Raw genomic sequence first — 18,685 nt, 5'->3', positions numbered from 1 at the left:
TGGGAATGCAAAAACTAGCCATCTAAGAAAAGATAGTTAGCTGGTTTTTATTTTTCTCTGGGTTGTTGAGAGGGATTTTTTTTTTTTTCAGTAGCAGTAGGGGCCAGCATAGGAAATCAGCCAAGTGAGCTGTTTCTTATTTAGTCATTCTTACATTTGTCATCCACATCAGTTAGATTTTAAGAGCCATCTACTCCTTTTATGGCAGGGATCTGTGGTAACCTCCTTGCTGGAACGATGGCTTTGGTTTATTCGAAGAGCAGTCAGCAAGGCTGAGCACTGAGCTGTTGCCGCTGCTGCTGCCTGGCATGAATTAACAAAGCTCTACTACTGGCTCAACCAGTCTTCGCCTTGCTGCTTTTTTAATCTGCGATGACTAAACGAGCGGCAGACAGATGCGTGCGTTTTGGGTGTGTGTGGAAGGGGAAGGGATGTTGTGAGGGAGGACAACTGGCCATGCCCTCGTTTTACAATAATCTCTCACAAGACATCCCTGTGTTTAGCTGTAGGAGCCTCTGGTGCCAATTCAGGGCGTTACTGTAAAAGACAGAGGTTTAATGTTAAAACAAGTGTCACTTGGGATGTTTCTTACTGTATATCTACCCTGGTCAGCATCACGCTCTTTTTTAGATCAGCGAGTTCTGCCCTGGCTCCTGGCCGCAGCATCCCTTGCTCCAGTGAGTAAGCAGGAGGCAGAAATAGTAGAAAACAGTCTTTTCCCAAACCCAAACATTTCACTTGTCTGTTCCTCACCTTTGCTTCAGCTCTCAGAAGGATAGATTTCTTTCAGCTCTCAGGAAATGCTGCCAAATCCAGTATTTCTCCAAAATAGGCTGATGAGGCATAAGGAGGCATCCTTGGGTCTTACGGCATCGCGCAGTCTCCCTCTTTTTAAGCTGCTTCTCCTTTCTCTCCTTCCCGCAGGTGAGTAGCGTGCTACTACTACTGATACACACATTTGAGTAGACAGAAAAGCAGCAGGTGGACAGAAAGCGAATTGCAGAGAAGCACCGAGGGGAATAGCGCAAGAGACACCATTGTCTGAAAAGTGGATTTACTGCCTATGACTTGTCTGCTGTAAAGGCTCACAATCTGGAACAAGTTCAGGGTTAAAAGTTCACAGCTGGGGCGTTGTAGTGTGAGTGAAGGGTGAGAACCAAGCAGCAAACATTAAAGCTGATTGCCTCGCTTGTTTGCTATCTGTGGCTGTGATGCTCTTGCCAGGGATGGTGTAAACCCCAGAAGCCAGACAGAAATTCGAGCTCTGTTGCACGACACCTAGCACAGCAGGTTGTGGGGGGAGGCTGGGAGATGTTCTGGGATTGGAGCTCCTGTGATCCATCCTAGTCAACCCACAGAGGAGGTTTCTCTTGTGTCCCATGACTTGCTCTCCTGCATATCTGCTGCAGCCAAAGCAGAAAGCTTTTTGCTGTGCAGATGCAGAGATGATGCGTTTTCCTGCCTGGGGTGGTAGAAATAATGGGTTGCAAAAATATTTATTGCCGGAGTCAGCATCTTTGCTGACTGATACGATCTCTGTGCTGACTTTCACGATAGTCTGCCCCTCATCTTTCTACCCCTAGGGTCACTTTTGGCAGATCCACGCCAAACACGTGGTTCTTACCTCTTCTCTAAGGGGAAGCTCAGACGTTTCCCAGCCAAAGCCACCATGCTAAAAGGGAAACGATCTGACTTCAGGGAGATGGGACTTCATTTTTGAGACATTAAACACCCAAAGTGGAACTTTCTGTCTGCCACTGCAGTGGTTCTCTTTAAATATTCATTACACACAGCACTGCAATGGAAAATTTGGGTTATGCTTATGTTACCTTCCCTAGAGATCCAAACCTGCATTTTCTTGCATGCCAGCTAGCTGTTCTAACTTCTGTCGATGTGAATAATACTACCAACTGGGATAATACCACCAGTATTATCCATTCTGCTCCCTCACAATCTGAAATGATATATCTGGGGAAGCACCTGCGAGATGGGTCCTGTTTGCTGAAGAGGCAAGAGGACAGCCTGTACCAAGAAGCTCATCACCACCCAGGCTGAGGGCTCTGCTCGTGTCTGGTGACAGAAATGCAGGCAAGCGTGGGACTATTTTTGTTAAGCGAGGCCTGAAGGAAGTCTTTGCTGATGCCAGCAGTGCCTAAATATTCAGCGTAGGTACTTGTAGTAAAATTAAAATATTTTGGTGGGTCAAGTCAAGGCTCTAGGATCAGCCAGAGGCAGGGGTATGAAGGGTACTGGGATACAGGAAAACTACACACATGCTCTGTATTTAAAGTAGCTGTGCGTGCCTGGCTTCTGCTGGCTTTTTTTTTTTTTATTTCATCAAACTTGCGTGTCTTTGGGTCTTGGGAAAGGTGCCTTCCTGTGAGCACCTGGGTTACAAAGATTTTCTGTGGGGTGGAAGATATGGGAATTGCTTCAGGCATTATCTTCATGTGAAGCATCAGAGAAAAGGTGAGGGTGACCTTGTGACTGACCTTCTCTGGCAAAGCTATGGAAGGCTGTTAATAGCAGCCAAGTCTTGTGCTTTGCCTTGCCAACCCCAACATCAGAAAGCCCTGAGTGAGCACCTCAACCTCTCCCACAAAAACCTGGAAAGTTTAACTGCCTCAGGTGGTGTTCTGGGGTTTTCAAAATTGTTGGGGAGGCTGCGTGTCATATTTGCCTTCTGTATTTTATCCTTTCAGGTCAAAGCAGATCACTTGGTTACCTTCTCTCCAAAAGCAGGAGAGCGAAGGCTTGTAACGGTCCTGTGCAGGTTCAAGTGATGGGGACCTGAGCGCCCACAGTGAAGATCTTGATTTAGCCATAAGAGGACATATGTTAAAAAATACCAAATCTTAAAACTTTTAACACCTGACTCCAAGCCTGAAACCCAGGCTGGATATCCAAATGACCTCAGAATATCCATTAGATCCTGGGTCCTCTATGAAAATGGATTTCTGCCCATCCGGAGGGCAGAGCGCCCAAGCCGGAGCAGGTCACGCAGGAGTCGGTGCAGCTACGAAATGCACGGGCCCACGGAAACATTCGCCCGGCCCAAATCTCCTCCTGTTGTCAGCGGCCATGCCCGGTGGTACCACCCTGTGGACCTGCTCCCTCTTCCCTCACTGCGTCCCCACAGGTGCAGAGCAGCCGTGGCGGCAGGCCAGCCCTACCCAAGCCAGGAGGAACTCCCGCCAATTAAGTGAAACTTGCCCTTAAAACAGTAACAAACAAACAAGCGATGTTGGCGAGCCAGGAACTTGCATGTGCTCTGTCAAGCCTTAGCGTGAAGTGATGTGTAAAAGTATTAGCAAGGAATAGGGCAGAGTTCAGTGCTGAGGTCAGCCCTCTGCTTTTAATTAAGGCAAGTAGGAGTCAGGAAAGACAATATCCCATTATTGAGTGGGTAGTGCCTGTCATGTTAGATGCAGTGTCTGCATTCAATTAAAGGAGGCAAATTAGCCTTTAGTGCCAGAAGAAAAACCAAAATGAGAGCCAGTTTGATGGACCAAAATTAAATGTGAGACAGGAAGAATTTATCATCCCCACAAAAACGTTTGGAATACACATTGGAAAGAAACTTCAAGAAATCCATGGAAATGCTTTGAAGGGGAGTGACTCACAATCACTTTGAAGGCTAAGTTTTCTTTTTACTTTCTGCTTTGGAAAAAGGTTTTTTAAGATTCATAAACTCTAGTTTGCTCTAAGTGGGAGGGCCTGGGATAACTTTCTTCTCTCTGCTCCCTCAGATGCTACTGAGCAAACTGCTTATCCTCTTTTCTTACCACTGGGCCCTCGGAGGGTGATGCTCAGCATCCCATCCTGGGCACTGATTTGTAACCCCAGCAGCGTGAAAAGCAAGTTGGCAGTTATGGGTTGGCACTGCCTTCTCTCCTGCTTGGACAGACTGTGGGACAAAGCGTAGGAAAATATGCAGATACATCCACATGGATATGTACACCAGGGTCTCTCATACGGGGAAGAGGAGCAGGGAAACCTGCAAAACACTGTAATTACCACCATTAAATGGCCTGCTTGCCCCACCACTAACACTATTTTTCAGAAGAAAAGGTTGGAAAGTATCATATTATTTTACCTACAGACAGTGACTCGAGCAAACCAAGCTGAAAACCACTGTGGGAATAAATTTGCTGCTGATACTGTGCATGTGAGTTTGCAGTTCATTCATGAGGATTTGGTAGGGAGGTTATCCAGCATCTCAGTTCAAAGTAAGTTGGCTAATTACCTTCTGGCCTCGAGGTCCTTCGTTTTAGCAGCCCAAGGACAGGTGAAGATTGGTGCTCTCACAGCTATTGTAATGTTGAGTATTTTGCTGTAGTTGTTCCCGAAAAGGATGGGCTGTCACCTTCTCTGTGCACATGCCAAAATAAAAATATACAGAAAACCCCAAAAATTCAGTATATGTGTTTTTTCCTAAAAAAATTGCAATGAAAACAGTGGAGGCAGCTGTAATTACAAATAAGGTATTGAGCTCTTCCAGGTATATAAAAAAATATATAATATAAATGATATAAAATACATTAAAAACCCCACAAAGATGTAAAAGATACATCGGATCACTGAACCTATTCTGTCTGGAAGGAACGAATGTAGAAATCATTAAATATAAAACTAACATCACAGTTGCAATGCAGCAGTAACAGATAGAGGGAGAGGAGTAGATTCTTACACTTGATGCTGCATGTGAAATTCAATTCCTTCTAAGGACTTTTAGACTTACAAGGAGCAAAGCTCCTTTGGGCAGAAGGGAGGAATCTTCATATTTAATATAATCCCAGCTTGCAGTGCTTTTTTATTTTCTCCACAACTTTTCTGTGTCACAAAACACAGGAATAGAAGCGGCCAGTGATCATGTCAAATATGAAGTGGTCTCATGGAGATATGCAATAAAGAAGAGCCTCTTGCCAAAAACAAAACAAAAAACCCCAACCCAAACCCTTCTCTCTGAAACAATCTTTTTTGTGATTTACAGTTGGCTCCCAGTGGCATGGCAGGGTTAGGAGACCAAAGTACCTGCTTACAGCAACAGCAGCTAATCATGCACAACAGCAAGACAAATGCTAGATAATTGGAAACAAATGTGGGAGAAATCCTGCAGTAAATGATGAATCTCAATCACCAAGCCCTCTTAGCTCTACAGGTGCTTTGCCTGGTGCCTTTTACAGTCATGGAAAGAGATAGGTTTTATTATCAACATAAAATTAACTCAAGGAAATGAACAATAAGGATTACATCTCTTCTGTTCTCTTGGTCCTCTCTGTTTGGAGTCATCTAAAGCTCAAGGATGATGCAAACATCAGAGGAGAAGAGAGAAAACCATCCGCATGGAAGGCACCAAATATCTCAAAGCAGCAGCAAACACAGCTCTCCCTTTCCCATCCGTTCCCATGCCCCCCCTGCACTGACAGACAGACCTGTGTTTTCTACAAAGACCTGGAAAAAACAAGAGCAACTCTTCCTTACCTGGTGCCGGTCACCAGATAACTTTCTCTCAGATTCTGGCTTTATGACAAGCCCTTACTTTGGTCTAACTTTTGACTTCTGAGCTTTTTTTGTCTCTTTGGGGGAGACAGAGGGATGCCGGTGGAGGAGACAATTGGTACCTCTTCCCCTCCTGCTTCAAAATCTGAATGAACACATCTTTTCTACTCAATTACTCCAGTTTAACTGACTCCAGCTCTTTCCCCCAGCTGTTCAGGGAACCCCGGGATGCGGGGATGTGGGAGTGCCCACAGAGAAGGAACGTTGGGATTCCTGCTCTGTCAGGAAGCCGCCGAGCAGCCCCTCGAACGTGTGCTCCTCATCCCACACGCCTCGCTGCCGCCTCGGCTCCTCTCCCTGGGCAGGAGCATTGGCTGCCCTTTCCATCCCCACCGCATCAACCTCCGTGCTCGTCTCCCCCCAACCACCTTCCCCACAACCCTGTTCCTCACAGATGCCCATGCCAAAGCCCTCCTGCCCCGAGGGGGGACGGGTGGACCTCGATCCTCACCCACCATGTGAGGTTGGACCAGGCTGCTGAGGCACCAGCCACCGTCAGCTCCTGTACGCAGCCCAGGGGGCCAAAATCAAGGGGGACGAGGCAGGAGGCCGGGGGTTTTGGGGGGAAAGTGGATACAAAACAGAGACAGCGTGGAGAAGACGTATGGGCATCGCACTGGAAGGATGGGAGAGAGAAGTACATTCTGAAAAAAAAAAAAAAATCAGCCTTCATTATTAGTGCTGCTGGTGGAACAACTTTATATTAGAAGCATCTGAAAGTGGTTATCTTCCATAAAGTAATTCATCCCTAACAGCTGTGTTTCAGAACAACAGCCCACGTTAAGGCATTCGCACAGCAATGTTGCAGCCACAGGGTTTCCCAAAACACTCGCAGGATGGGAAGAAGAAAGTGGTGTCGAGGGAGGAATCACACTGTCTCCAGCAAACAGAGCAGGCCTGAAAAACATAAAGTTGGGAAAAATACACCAATGGATTTTTTTTTTTTTCTTAAAGCATCTATTGCCTCGTGAGCCATTTTAATCAAAAATTAATTTACAAACTCTCCTCCTGTTCACAGTAGGGCGCATTTTCTGATCTCCTCTTCCTTGGCTTTTCAGTTTGCCTAAATCTGGATCTTGATCTGCAGGGTTCACCTGCTGCTTGCTTCCCACCCCAAGTCAGACCGGCACGTCAGCCACACCACGCTCATTCCCACAGCAGCCAAACGCAATTTCACAGCGAGGACAATAGCGGCCTCCGTTAAGGAACGAGCTACAAAAGCACATGAAATGCCCTTGGAGGCCACGGTCTGGTTTTCATTAGGCACAACACATAACGAGAGCCAGGGGAGGTGCAAGACAGGAAAGAGGCCGTACACAGGCACAGCTCACGAGGTTTTTATAACTCTTTCCATGAGCATCAGCAAGCGTATGGGGAAGACGAAGGGCTCAGGGCACGCCGGGGCGTCTCAGCCGATTGCTGATGCGTCGCCCCTGTGGCCATCTCCTCCAGCTCTCCTGATGCCCTCTGGCCTGCCCCAACCCCTGGCAACTGGTAACTCTTGCTGGCATGATAGTGCCTCGCTGCCAAAAAATGCAGTCAGGGCAGTGCACGAGAGGGCTTACCCCCACCAGGAAGCCCTTCCAGTCTCACAAAGTGCCCAGCGCAGCCACATTTTCTGTCCCATCAAGCCACCATCCTGATTTCTGTGCTGTTGCTCCTCCCTTTGGGACAAAAGCTGCCTTCTTGTGAGTCAAATCAAGGAAGGCCTGAGCAGAAAGCAGCTTATCTCACCATGTTATCATCACCAGCTCCCTCAGCCATGAAGCGCTGCCTCTCCTGCTCCCCCTTTGCCGGGCGGGGTGGGAGAACCAGCAGCACCAGGGTTTCTCCATCTTCAATTCAGAAGAGCCTCTGTTTCAGGGGTGTTCTCTTTTCCCACTTTAAAGATCAAACAGAGGCAGGGAGAAACCGAGCACATCTCCAAGGTCACAAAATCAGCAAACGGCTCACACTGGCCACAGCCTCTGCAAGGCCTCATCCAGTGCCGGACCTGGTCAGCCCTGGCATCTTCCTCTTCCACACAGCCAGTGACTCCCCCTTTCACTTCTTTGTTCCCACCATTTTTTTTTCCTATGGATGTGAATGCAAGGAAATGCTCTTGGCTACTTCACCATGCCCTTTCTTCCCCACTCATCCTGCACCAAGATGGAGGGGAGGCAAGGACAGGGGTGTGTTTATGTGTTCTGTTCTCCCACGTTCATTCTCTCCTCTCTGCTAGAGTACTGGGGGTGTAGGTGGGAAGGTAAGAGGCCTCTCTCTAATTGTCTCCTCTGCTCCTTCCTTAACTGATCTTGGCTGGCCCTGCAGGAGTCAGGCCCCTTAATGATTATTTCATTCCTAGCACAGACAGGGTGCAAGAAACACAGAAGTCCCTGCTTTTCTGACAGACTCCTCTGGCCTTTCGCTCTGAACTGCCCAACCTGTTCCTTTTCTCCACCCTTGCCAGATTTTTGGTCCCTGTGTGCCAACCAGGCACGCTGAGCTTACGGCAACGCTGAGGAGCAACCACTGTGTTCCTGAGCGACTTCAGAGAGCCACCTGTAATGTTACCCTTTCTTCTTATTGCCACACACTTCCAAAACCCTTCCTACCATATGCTCTGCATCCTTTAGTCATCTTTTTTTATGCTCTACTTTCCTAATTTCCCCTCCATGCACATCCTCGGAGAGGAACGAGGAGCCTGGAGCATAAACACTACACCCTCATCACTCTCCTCACTGGTCCTCTCTGCCCATCTCTGATGTGTAACATTTTTCTGCTACTCTTTACCTGCATGGGCAAATGGCCCAGGAAACCGGGAGCAGCTCTTACAGCACCTGAGCTGAGGGTGAAGGCTTTGGGGCTTTCCTCCTGGGACAGCCAGACACTTCACCACAGGCTCCTGGCACCCTGGTAACCAGAGTTGCCTGTAGCCCTTTATTCAGCAAACCACCAAGAGGGATCATCGGTGGTTTGAAGCATGTTGCTCAGGGGAATGCAGGGGAAGCTTGGTGGTGGGTCACTTAGCCGTTCCTCTCCAGCCAAGCGCTCTGTGGGTTAAGGCGATTATTGTTTTCTTGGCAAGGAGACAGGGCTAAGAATTTTGGCAACACCGACAAACAGAAAACACTTACCACATGGAACCCTTCCATCTCCTCAGACCCAAACGATACTTTACATGTCCTCAGAGAAGCAAACTTCATAGTTTCTGCAGACCATTCCCCTTAAATTCACAGAAAAGGTGAAAGCAAAGCTGTGGTAAGACCACTGCAGTGCCACACTGAGACGGGCAACCCAACCACCAAACCTTTCCTACTAAACAGTTTCTTTATGCAACAGAGGGTGCAAGCAGGAGAGGGTCAGCAGTGCCCAATCTTTCCCATAAACAGGGAGTTTGCATTTAGCTGCTGTTGTAGATCTTCACAGAATCATCTAGGTTGGAAAAGACCTTGAAGATCATCCAGTCCAACCATTAACCTCACACTGACCGTTCTCAACTCCACCAGATCCCTCAGCGCTGGGTCAACCCGACTCTTAAATATCTTGTGGTGATCAAGGGCAAGGTAAAGCTTGTTTACCTAGAAATGCAGTTTCTACAGGAGAAATCAGGGGGTTTTTTGTTGTTTTATTTATAAAATAGTCACTAATCCCAGCAACATGTATCTTATGTTCCCAAGCTGATGCACCAGGAAAAGGGATGCAGGAATAGCTGCTGCACATGGCAGGTTTGATACAAAGCAAAGCTTCCCCTTGTCAGGGGCCTGCTTTTCCGTAGGCAGTTGTACCAAACGTGCCTTGATTCCCATGCAGAGGTCTCTCAGCTAGCTACAACATCTCCTCCGTGAAAACAGGTTAAACACGTTCAGCAGTTCCCCTCCGGGAGCAAGCATGTGATTTCGCATTCTCACCTTCTTAGGGAAACGCTGCCAATACTGGCAGATCCAAAACAAAACAAAATCTTGTTTTTATGCTCTTAACAAAGGGTTCTTCCCACTATCAAAACGAAGGGCAGGATTCCAGCGCTCGCAGTCACCTCTGCTCGTGTGCACACGTGCAAGAGAGAATCAGAATTACACAAAGGAAATCAATTCTCAGACTTCCAAAGCAATCTTTTCTCAGACAGGCGGGGATATTTTTTTAAATGATGGAAAACAGTGTCCCTTACTAGGCCTGCTGCCCCTTGGTGCCTGGTAAACACGATTTCAGCAGCTCTGCCATCTCTGGAGGCCATGACAACTGGCACAGACAAGACACATGGTGGAGCTGCAGCTGAAACACAACTTACTTGTTTCCTGAGCTACAGAGAATACTGCTTTTTTTTCAAGATTTAACTCAAGTGGCTCATTGGTAGGGCTGATCCTGCTCTTTGTGGTGTCCATGGCAAGCACTTTGAAGAGCTGCATTTGAGATGCACCCTGATGCTTAACAGCTGTATCTGCAAAAGATGAAGGGAATTCAGAACAACATGAATGCTATACACAAACTTCTATAACACAACTGCACAGACTCTGTAGAAAGGTAGCCACCATCGTTTATAAAAAAAAAAAAAAAAAGGAGCTGGTGAGCCTTCTGTAGCCCAGCAGCAATTCACAACTGGCATTTTTAGAGAAAAACACAGCACCCAGCAGCTCCAGACTGATGGCTCATTTTCCAAGGTAGAATAAATACAGCACCTTGAAATAAAATAAGCATGGCACACCAGCTGAGAATGAGTAGCATTTGTTTTTACAACATTTTGTGAGACTGATAAATGTAGGCCCTGTCTTACTGATATGGGCAGTGATACATGGCTTGTCCATGCCTCCATGTAGAAAAACTGGAGCTGTAGAAGAACCTTAGTAGAGTCAGATCCACACCAATACAAAGCCATATTTATTTCCACAACCAGCGGATGCAAGTGGAATGGGAATTCCTGTGCTGAGCTTATAAATTCAGAACTGCTTCCTAACCAATTACTTGTTACAGAAACAGGATTGGGGTAGGGGGGAGGGAATTTTGTTTACATTCTAAAGTTAAACACTTCTCTCTCTGCAAACATTTTGATACAGATTTAAAGACCAGCAGTCTCCAAAATTATCACCAGGCATCTCTAGTCTGATAAGGATTTATTTGATAAAATTGTCTGGTTTGTATTATCCTGTAAACTAATCTAAGTGATCAATAATGGAGACTTTTAACTTTAAAATGTATTGCAGAACAGAAATCAACAGAACTGCTTGAAGTCAACGATGTGTTTCAGGAAAATGCACGAGTGTTTGCAGAGTCTGCCTACAGCATCAGAAAACAGCACATTCTGGCTTTTATGGAGAGCAAAGACACACATGGACTTTTACCTGTCCTCCAGATGCTGAAACAAAATGAAGAGTTCCTCTCCTTTTTCACTCTTAGTTTTATTATAAAAATCAACATTTCATTTGTTACAACTCAGTTTATAGTAATAGTTGGAAAGGACTTTTGTACAAGGTTTATATACACCTTACAAGTAAAGCACTTTATTTTACAAAAAAAAAAAAAGTTAGTGAATGAGTGAATAGGGCTGACCAAATGTTGGTCATTATAATATAAATACATCCTTGCAAAGCACCATCGTACCAAAGTTGATGAACAAGAGACACCAGCTGGCTTTAAGACAATGACAAACAGTGATTAAAGCTTACAAAAAAGAACAAACAAAACAAAAAACAAAAACAAGATTAAAAATCTGAAAGCAGCACCAGATCCTTCACTTGCAAACAAGGCTAGTTCAGCTTAAGCCTGGTGGTATCCTCTTTACAAAAAGACACTTTCATTTTCCCTCGCTGACTCTTAACTGCCTGGCTTAAGGCTACAGCCATTTTAATCAGGACTTCAAAGCCGTTCCTTGTTCATTTAAAAGAGGGGAACAAGACTGGTCTCCAATAGTTTCATCATAACAATCATGCTGAGTGCTGCTAAGACAATCTCTGGCCTGAATTGAATATGGACCGTTTGCTTACCCTGCCCCACACAGTTTTGGAGAGGATCACCCAGTCCCTATAAATGCTGTAAATGCCCTGGCATCACCCACTGAGCTGCCCTTTTTAAAGATGGAAAGAAAATTGTCTGGTTCAGATCACTCCTGTATTTTATTTGACTTCTTTTAGAAAGAAATGGCATGCTTTGCAGCCATTTTCAAGCTATTGGGTCATTCCTAACTTATTTTCCAGGTGTATCTGTCACCTGCCAATTAAGTTAAAGGTTAATTTTCAAGCAATAACCCCATCAAAATGCAATTAAAACAATCTCATGGCTAAGAAAGCAATTTATGAATAACAATGTTAAAATTGTTTTTTAATGGACCAAACACACCAGCTATTTTTTTGTTGTAGAAATAATAAGAAATCTGCTACATGCACAGTACATGTTCAAAAGCAGATTTTGTCCATAACAATGCTGTGTGACAAACATGCTCAAGACAAAAATGTCAGGAAAAAGAGTGACTGATTACTTCTTAAGAGATATTTTGAAGAAGTCATTTGATTCAACAGCATGCATGACCAGGGAGTTCTGTAGTTTAAGCAGTTCCCCCCAGAATGGAGGTAATCAATTAATTCAAAGAGATTTGTCAAGCAATAAGGAATGGAAATACTCAATATTCAAGACAGTGGCCTTTTCTTCATCTTAGCACAGGCTTAACTGCTTTAAAGTAAAACAAATGAATCTGTGTTCAAGACTCACCAATCAAACCATTTCTAGAGAATGGGCAATAATCAACAGAGAGACCAGACCACCACCAAAGTCCATTAGTGCAATAAATAGGGATTTTCTGCATGCATGTTCACTTGCAGTACATTGTAGCACCTGCTATGTCAAGCAGTTTGGGTGCAATTTGCTTCATAATTAATCTAGGACTACAACAGATTGATTTTTAGGTGCCTACAGAAGAGTTTTACTCATCTGCAAAATGGACTCCAAAAGCAGGAGAACAGTATAAAAAATGTGCTTCTGCTCCCGTCTGGTATGATAGAGCATTAACTCTTCAGGTTTAAAGTAGTGAGTATTCTGTTGTGTGACCTACACCCTGGCCTAAGGAAGTCCAGCTTACGTGAGACAGGAGGATAGCATCCAACATTAGCACTCTGAAAGGCGGGGAGGCTGAATCTGCCAGTGGGGGTGTACAAATGTGTATGCACAAGAGAGAAAGTGATTAACTTTGGGTAAATTCACATTATCAAAGATACGTGCACCTGCATACCTATATTTGTACATGCACACGGGGGGAAAATGTTATGGCAGTAATCTGGAATTTACAATACTGAAAGTTACAACTCACAGCAAAATGAATCCTTTGATATCAACCGGCTCATTTGCATGTTTTGCATTACTGTAAATATTTCATTTAATATATATTCACAGGTTGCATGAATTTATATTCATGGAAACCATTCTTTATTTCAAATGCAAATGCTATGTGCATGTTCCATTTTATCATCTCTAAAGTTCTTTTCAAATAAATACCTTGGTATCCAAAAGCAGTGGAGAAGTGAGCCATGCTCCTTAGGAAGGATGCAGCATGACATGGCAGGTGTGATTTTAAAAGGCAAGATTAGGTCTCATGAACGTTGCCATTTAAACACGCTAAGCTCCTGTTGATCATGCAAAGGTTAGTTTTCAATAAATTGCGCTGTATGTCCTTATTTGGTTTGGGTTTTTTTTCTTAAACTACAAAGGACTATTCCTTTCCCGATTGAGCATGGCCAGCTATTTCCATCACCAGCCAGCCAGCTAGGAACACTCCTCAGGTATCTACATAGGGGAAAAAGTGCACAAAGATTACTCCTGTTGATACCTCACTGTGTATGTAGTCGATGCTGTAAGATAAGGACATTTGTGCTTAGTTTAAAAGACAAGGAGCAGCTTCACTGATATCAGTGAGACCAATTCCGTGCTAATGCTACAAACCCACTTGAGCGTAACGATCCCCTGAACTGCCATCTGTGTGTTATCTGCAGTCCTAACATCTCAGTCCACAGGAGAAGTGGGAGAAAGCACGATCCTCACTGAAGGAAGGAGAGAATATGAACCCTGACTGGCTCAGCAGCGGAGAGGAACTGTTCAGTCCCAGTGTTCAATCAGTCTATGGTTTATCCACCGGGAATGCATCAGGTGTGTGTACTAGTTGCATCAATGCTTCTGTAATTTGGAGATCTGCCCAAAAGGAGCTTCACAGATCATCAACTCTTTCAAAATTTTACTCTAGATTTACTGAGAAAATACATGTACTTGCAAAGGCAGATCACAGTTCCCACTAAATAAATTCTTTGGTTAGGTTAGTCCAGACGAGAAACAGTCTGCTCTCTATGCTGGTGACCTTCAGTGGAAAAACAGTCTGTCCACTTTCCCCCTCTTCATGTGAGCCTCCCAGAGGCAAACCACGCAAAATATCTGATGCACAAACGGAAACACAGGTATCAAAAAGACTTGATCAAATCCTACACTGAATTATACGTGCACCCCATTGAGTTCAGGTGAGTTATGTGTCAATGTAAACTAGCACAGAAGGCAGGCAGCACGATCCACTCACACAGAATATTTTTCTTCTACAGAACCCTCACTGTAAATAACACATTTATGAATTTACCTGCAGGAAGTCCCCTCCAAGAGGAAGCCTCAGGGAGGCAGGCCAATGCACCAGAAAGAGGATACCACTCCTTAAGCTCAACCACCTTAAGAGTTTTTCAAACAGAAATTGGCACACTGAAAAAAGTATTTTGCAAGAAGAGACCATTGCCATCGCAGTACAAGCACTTGGACTGAGATACAACAATGCAATATTCTTCTGAGTTCATTAGTGCAAGTTTCCACATGTGAACCCCACACGGAATGCTGCACATGAAAAAATGTAAACAACAGAGAAGTTTCTAATTCTCATCGGTGTGCCAGCCTCAACACCCCCTGCCCCGACACACCCGCCCTCCCCCCCTTCATATAAATGGTTTCGAGTTCCCTTATAGTTCACAATACCCTCCTCAACATCCATCCTGCTGGAGAACACAAACAAGCTTCTTCACCAGCAAGGAAGAGCCAGAAGAACAGCTACCACGATTCCTAGATACCTAGAATGAAGCTGGGCAAAAAAAACCACTTTAGTACGCCAGATCCAGAGATCAACTGCAATAGGCTGGAGACCACCAAGGCTTTTTAAAGTTTCCTCAGGTATCTTGGACTACTAGAAAGACCCTTTATTACAGCTGGAATCCCAATGCTATGGTTTTCCTTGGAGCTGAAACCAAGAGCGGCAGCACTAGCAAGAATTACTTGTCACTAATTCTGTCAACGCACGAATTAAAGCCCATGCCACATCTTCAGATTATTTCTTTTTTAGTTGAAACTGGCTGGGAAACAAGCAACAGAGAACAGTAACACCCCAACGGCACCTCTGAAGAGCTGTTACGCCCATACTATGCCCAAAGGCTGGGAGGCAGAAGCTCCTCAGTCCCTTTGTTCTGAGAGAGAGGACTCAGAGGGCCGGGTCTTTGAAGGCATCGAGCACCTTCAATGGATTTGATGTCAAAAGAAGGTGCGAATGCATAATGCCATCTAAGATCAGGTATACTGTGAGCTCCACTGCAGCCAAAGCAAATTCAAAACACTGCACTGGAGTCAAAGAGGAGTTAATAATACCCTAGGTCGCCCCTCAACCTACACAAATAATGTTTTCACTTGATTATATACTTGCCCTGTCAAAATCACCGTGGTGAGGCTGACGGGAGAAGGGGCTAAATATGATAATATACAAAAATAGAGATGCGAATATAAAAATGGTTTCATTAAGAGTATCTTAAAATTTGACATTCACAGCGGTTAATACTAAAGTATTAAACTCACACCACGCAAAAGAGGAGGTATGACAAAATCATACTGAGAAAAACTGGCTTTACCTAACACAAAGAAATCATGAGCAGTTAATACAGCATGGGAACCTCTTCCAATGATCAAAACATCTATTTTTTTTATGGACAGTTGCTCCACTGAAAGTTAAATGCTTCCTTACTAGGAAAAAATAATATATATATTTATATATATATATATGATTTGTATACCGTGATATCAATATACACTGAAAGTACTGCAAGGATATATTATTCATTTACAGTAAAACTAACAATCCACGGTTAAATTTATAGTTTATAAATATGCTGTCTATATTATATGTGGTATAAAAATATTTGACATTTTGTGGGCACTAGGTCAAAATAAGGTTTTCTTTTTTAAGGGACTAGAAATCATTCAGGTATATGCATATTACCCTTGTCAATCACGTGAAAATCGTACTGACCTGGTACAAAACAGAATCCTACCATGCTGGCAAAACGAAGAAGGTAATGTAGAGCACGATACTCACTGCATGACGAGGCTAATTAGAAGAAAAAAAGAATTTACAGCAGCCCAGTTCTAGCAGTACTTTAAATAAGGAGATCGTGATTTAAAGTGACACAGGCAGGAAGAAAGGATGCAGAAGAGATGGGAAAAGCTAAACAGGAGAAAAAAAGCAAACTTTAAAATATACCCAACAAAAATAATTGAAATTCTAGAAGCAGGGAGAGAGCTCTAAATGCTCTCGTTTGGTAAATGCATTAAGGAAAAACAGAGGTGTATTCATTTAAAAAAGTGTGTGATTATTTTTCTGGATTCACCGCTACGATTGCTGTATTCCTGTAGAAAACAAAGCCCTTTGTGTAAGGTTAGTATCTGTCCTGACTGCGTTTTCAAGTTTAACTTTAGTTGCTGGCCCTCCGTAGTTAACATAGAGGTTATTTGGCTAGTTCCAAGTATCTATGGTATGCTGCTCTGAGACGGACTTCTTTATCATTAATTACTTTAAACATTTTTGGTATTGACAAACCCCACATCTCGCCTCGCTGGACAAGTAACACATCCCGGTCCTTCCGTTTCCTTATGTGCTCAGTCACTTCACTGGATTAAGGCATGTTTTTGTGTTCCATTTGCAAAAATAAAAACTTTTTGTACAAATGTCTGGGTTCTTTTATACAAAAATTTTTCTTCTTATGGCACAAGCAGCAGTTGCTGGTTAAGAAAATATATAAATATCCTTTTTCTTCTGTACAAATATCTTCAGTATTCCTCCACCCCATTTAATAACATTTAACTGTACACTGTCCTACCTCATCCTTCGCCGAGAGCTCCCTCCCCCCTCCCCAGTAAAACGTTTTGTATTTACACTTCCACGGCGGAGGCAGATAACGGGGCGGGGGGGCTACCCCTCATGAGGAGTCTGTGCAGGGGGACGGCGGCGGCGGGTAGAGATGGTGAGAGTAGCTGCGCTCCGTGTAGGGGGACGGCGGGCAGCTCTCGTAGTTCTCCTCCGCCGACAGGTACTGGCTGCGTGGAGTGGGCGGCGGGGGGACGGGCTCTGAATCATAGTTCAAGTCACTGGTATAGCCCTTGGCCGTCGCTGCCGTGACCCTTCGGCTGGGGGCATAGTCACTGTCACAGACATCCGTGCTGCAGGGTGTCGTGGGAGGTGCAAAATGCCGGTAGCTGTAAGGCCTGTAGCTGCGGTGGGGAGATTTATGGGGAAAGAGTCAGAATACAGAAAAAAACCATGCATTTTGGGCAACACGCCTGCAAACCAGCCAGCGGCGTGTAAGCCAAGCTGGAAACGGAGAGTGGGTCAACCTCTCTGCAGAAAACAGGCAGCATCATGCTCCTCTCTCTCACGCCGCGAACTCGCTAATTCCCCTGCAGAAGGGCCACCTTTGCACTACAGCGTCAGTCAAATTGTAACAACTAGTGAAAGGGATGCCAATTACTAATTATCTACGGAAAACAGGCTCCCTCAGGACTTACTTGAGCTAGAGAAGAAGTTGCTCCTAAGACAGTGGGGCAGGAAGGGCACGGGGAGAGGGAAGAATAGCTGTGTTGCAATTACATGGAGAAAATATTCTGTTTCCATTATGCAATTTATGAATACTAACTTCCAAGCCCAGACAGGGAAACTGAAAATGGCCTGGCACATTCATAGCAGTCAGGAGAATTCCTCACCAGAGCAGTAACCGGGATGGAATTCCCAAAGGCTGCTACTACAAAACATCTTTTAAAATGAGCCCAAGGTATTTTAAAGAAAACAAAGTAGAAAGGGAGGTGCTTGGTAACTACAACTACCAGCATCACAGTCAGTTGTTGGGAGCGGGTGGGGATGCAGCTCCTCTATATTCAAGTCAGAACGTTAGGAAAGACGGGAAGATCAGAAGCAGCAAAGCCAGGGTTTATTCTTGGGTGGGGGAGCATTCGGAAACATTCAACCCTATGCTACATCCCTAATACCATTTATAATACTAAAAGTCACATCAGCTAACCAGCGATCAGCATGATTCATGCTGGTGCCAAACTTCAGGTTTCTTTCATTAGAAAATTACTCATCATTTTAAAAGATTTTTTTATATGGCTGCAAGGGATCATTATAAACATCTGGTCTGACCTTCTGCACAACAGAGGCCATATTTTCTGCTAATGGAGAAGAGATGTCTTTTCAGCCCCAGAGACCTCATTATCCAAAAGCCCCCAAAGGCTCTGTGTTAGGGAGGCATTTCTTTCAACAGACAAATACAGCGCTCTCTTCTCATTGACCAGATCTACTAGTGATTTGGGAGGGGAACCTTTACACCCTGGGGTAGTAGGTGCCTCTATTTTTGGTAACTAGTTATAAAATGATAATGAACTCTAGCATCTTCCAGGGAAGGTAAGAAAGGTACATTCAAGTAAACAGAGATAAAGCTTGCATGCCCATAAACATTAGTCAGAGAAAATAAGCAAAATGTTAGCAACCTTTTTCAGATATTAACCCTTAATATGTCAACATAGAATTGCTGAGCTTTATTTAGGCCATAATATTAGTGTTACTTCTGACCTACGAGCCAACTTTCCTCCACATGGTCTTTGCCTACCATTTCTGATAATTACATAACAAATTATTTATGACAGAAGCCTAAAAAAAAGGCAGTGTTCACTCCAGGGTAAATATTTTTGGCTCAAAGTTATCATGGTACCAGGTTTCTTTTGGCATTTAGCTGATTTTGTGATGAGTGTTGTCATTCCCCCTAAAGCAATATACCTGAGAGGTGCACCACTAGCCCACTTACTGTACGATTTACCTCAAACA

At 44.4% G+C, this 18,685-nt stretch overlaps 1 protein-coding gene across 2 annotated transcripts in view; it reads right to left on the bottom strand.

Annotated features, from left to right (window-relative positions):
* Window positions 1-10,915: 10,915 nt before the first annotated feature.
* LRP6 (LDL receptor related protein 6) overlaps window positions 10,916-18,685 on the bottom strand; it is a 132,223-nt gene continuing 124,453 nt past the window's right edge. For both annotated transcript variants that reach the window (XM_074872084.1, XM_074872085.1), the window contains one exon: window positions 10,916-17,079. In XM_074872084.1, coding sequence (XP_074728185.1) covers window positions 16,788-17,079 — 292 coding nt within the window. In that variant the 3' untranslated portion in view covers window positions 10,916-16,787. The remainder of the gene's footprint in view (window positions 17,080-18,685) is intronic.

Source organism: Strix uralensis, chromosome 5 (genome assembly GCF_047716275.1).
Source record: "Strix uralensis isolate ZFMK-TIS-50842 chromosome 5, bStrUra1, whole genome shotgun sequence".
NCBI classification, from domain to species: domain Eukaryota; kingdom Metazoa; phylum Chordata; class Aves; order Strigiformes; family Strigidae; genus Strix; species Strix uralensis.
The sequence above is the reverse complement of the archived record's forward strand: the minus strand, read 5'-3'. Positions and strand labels throughout refer to the sequence as shown.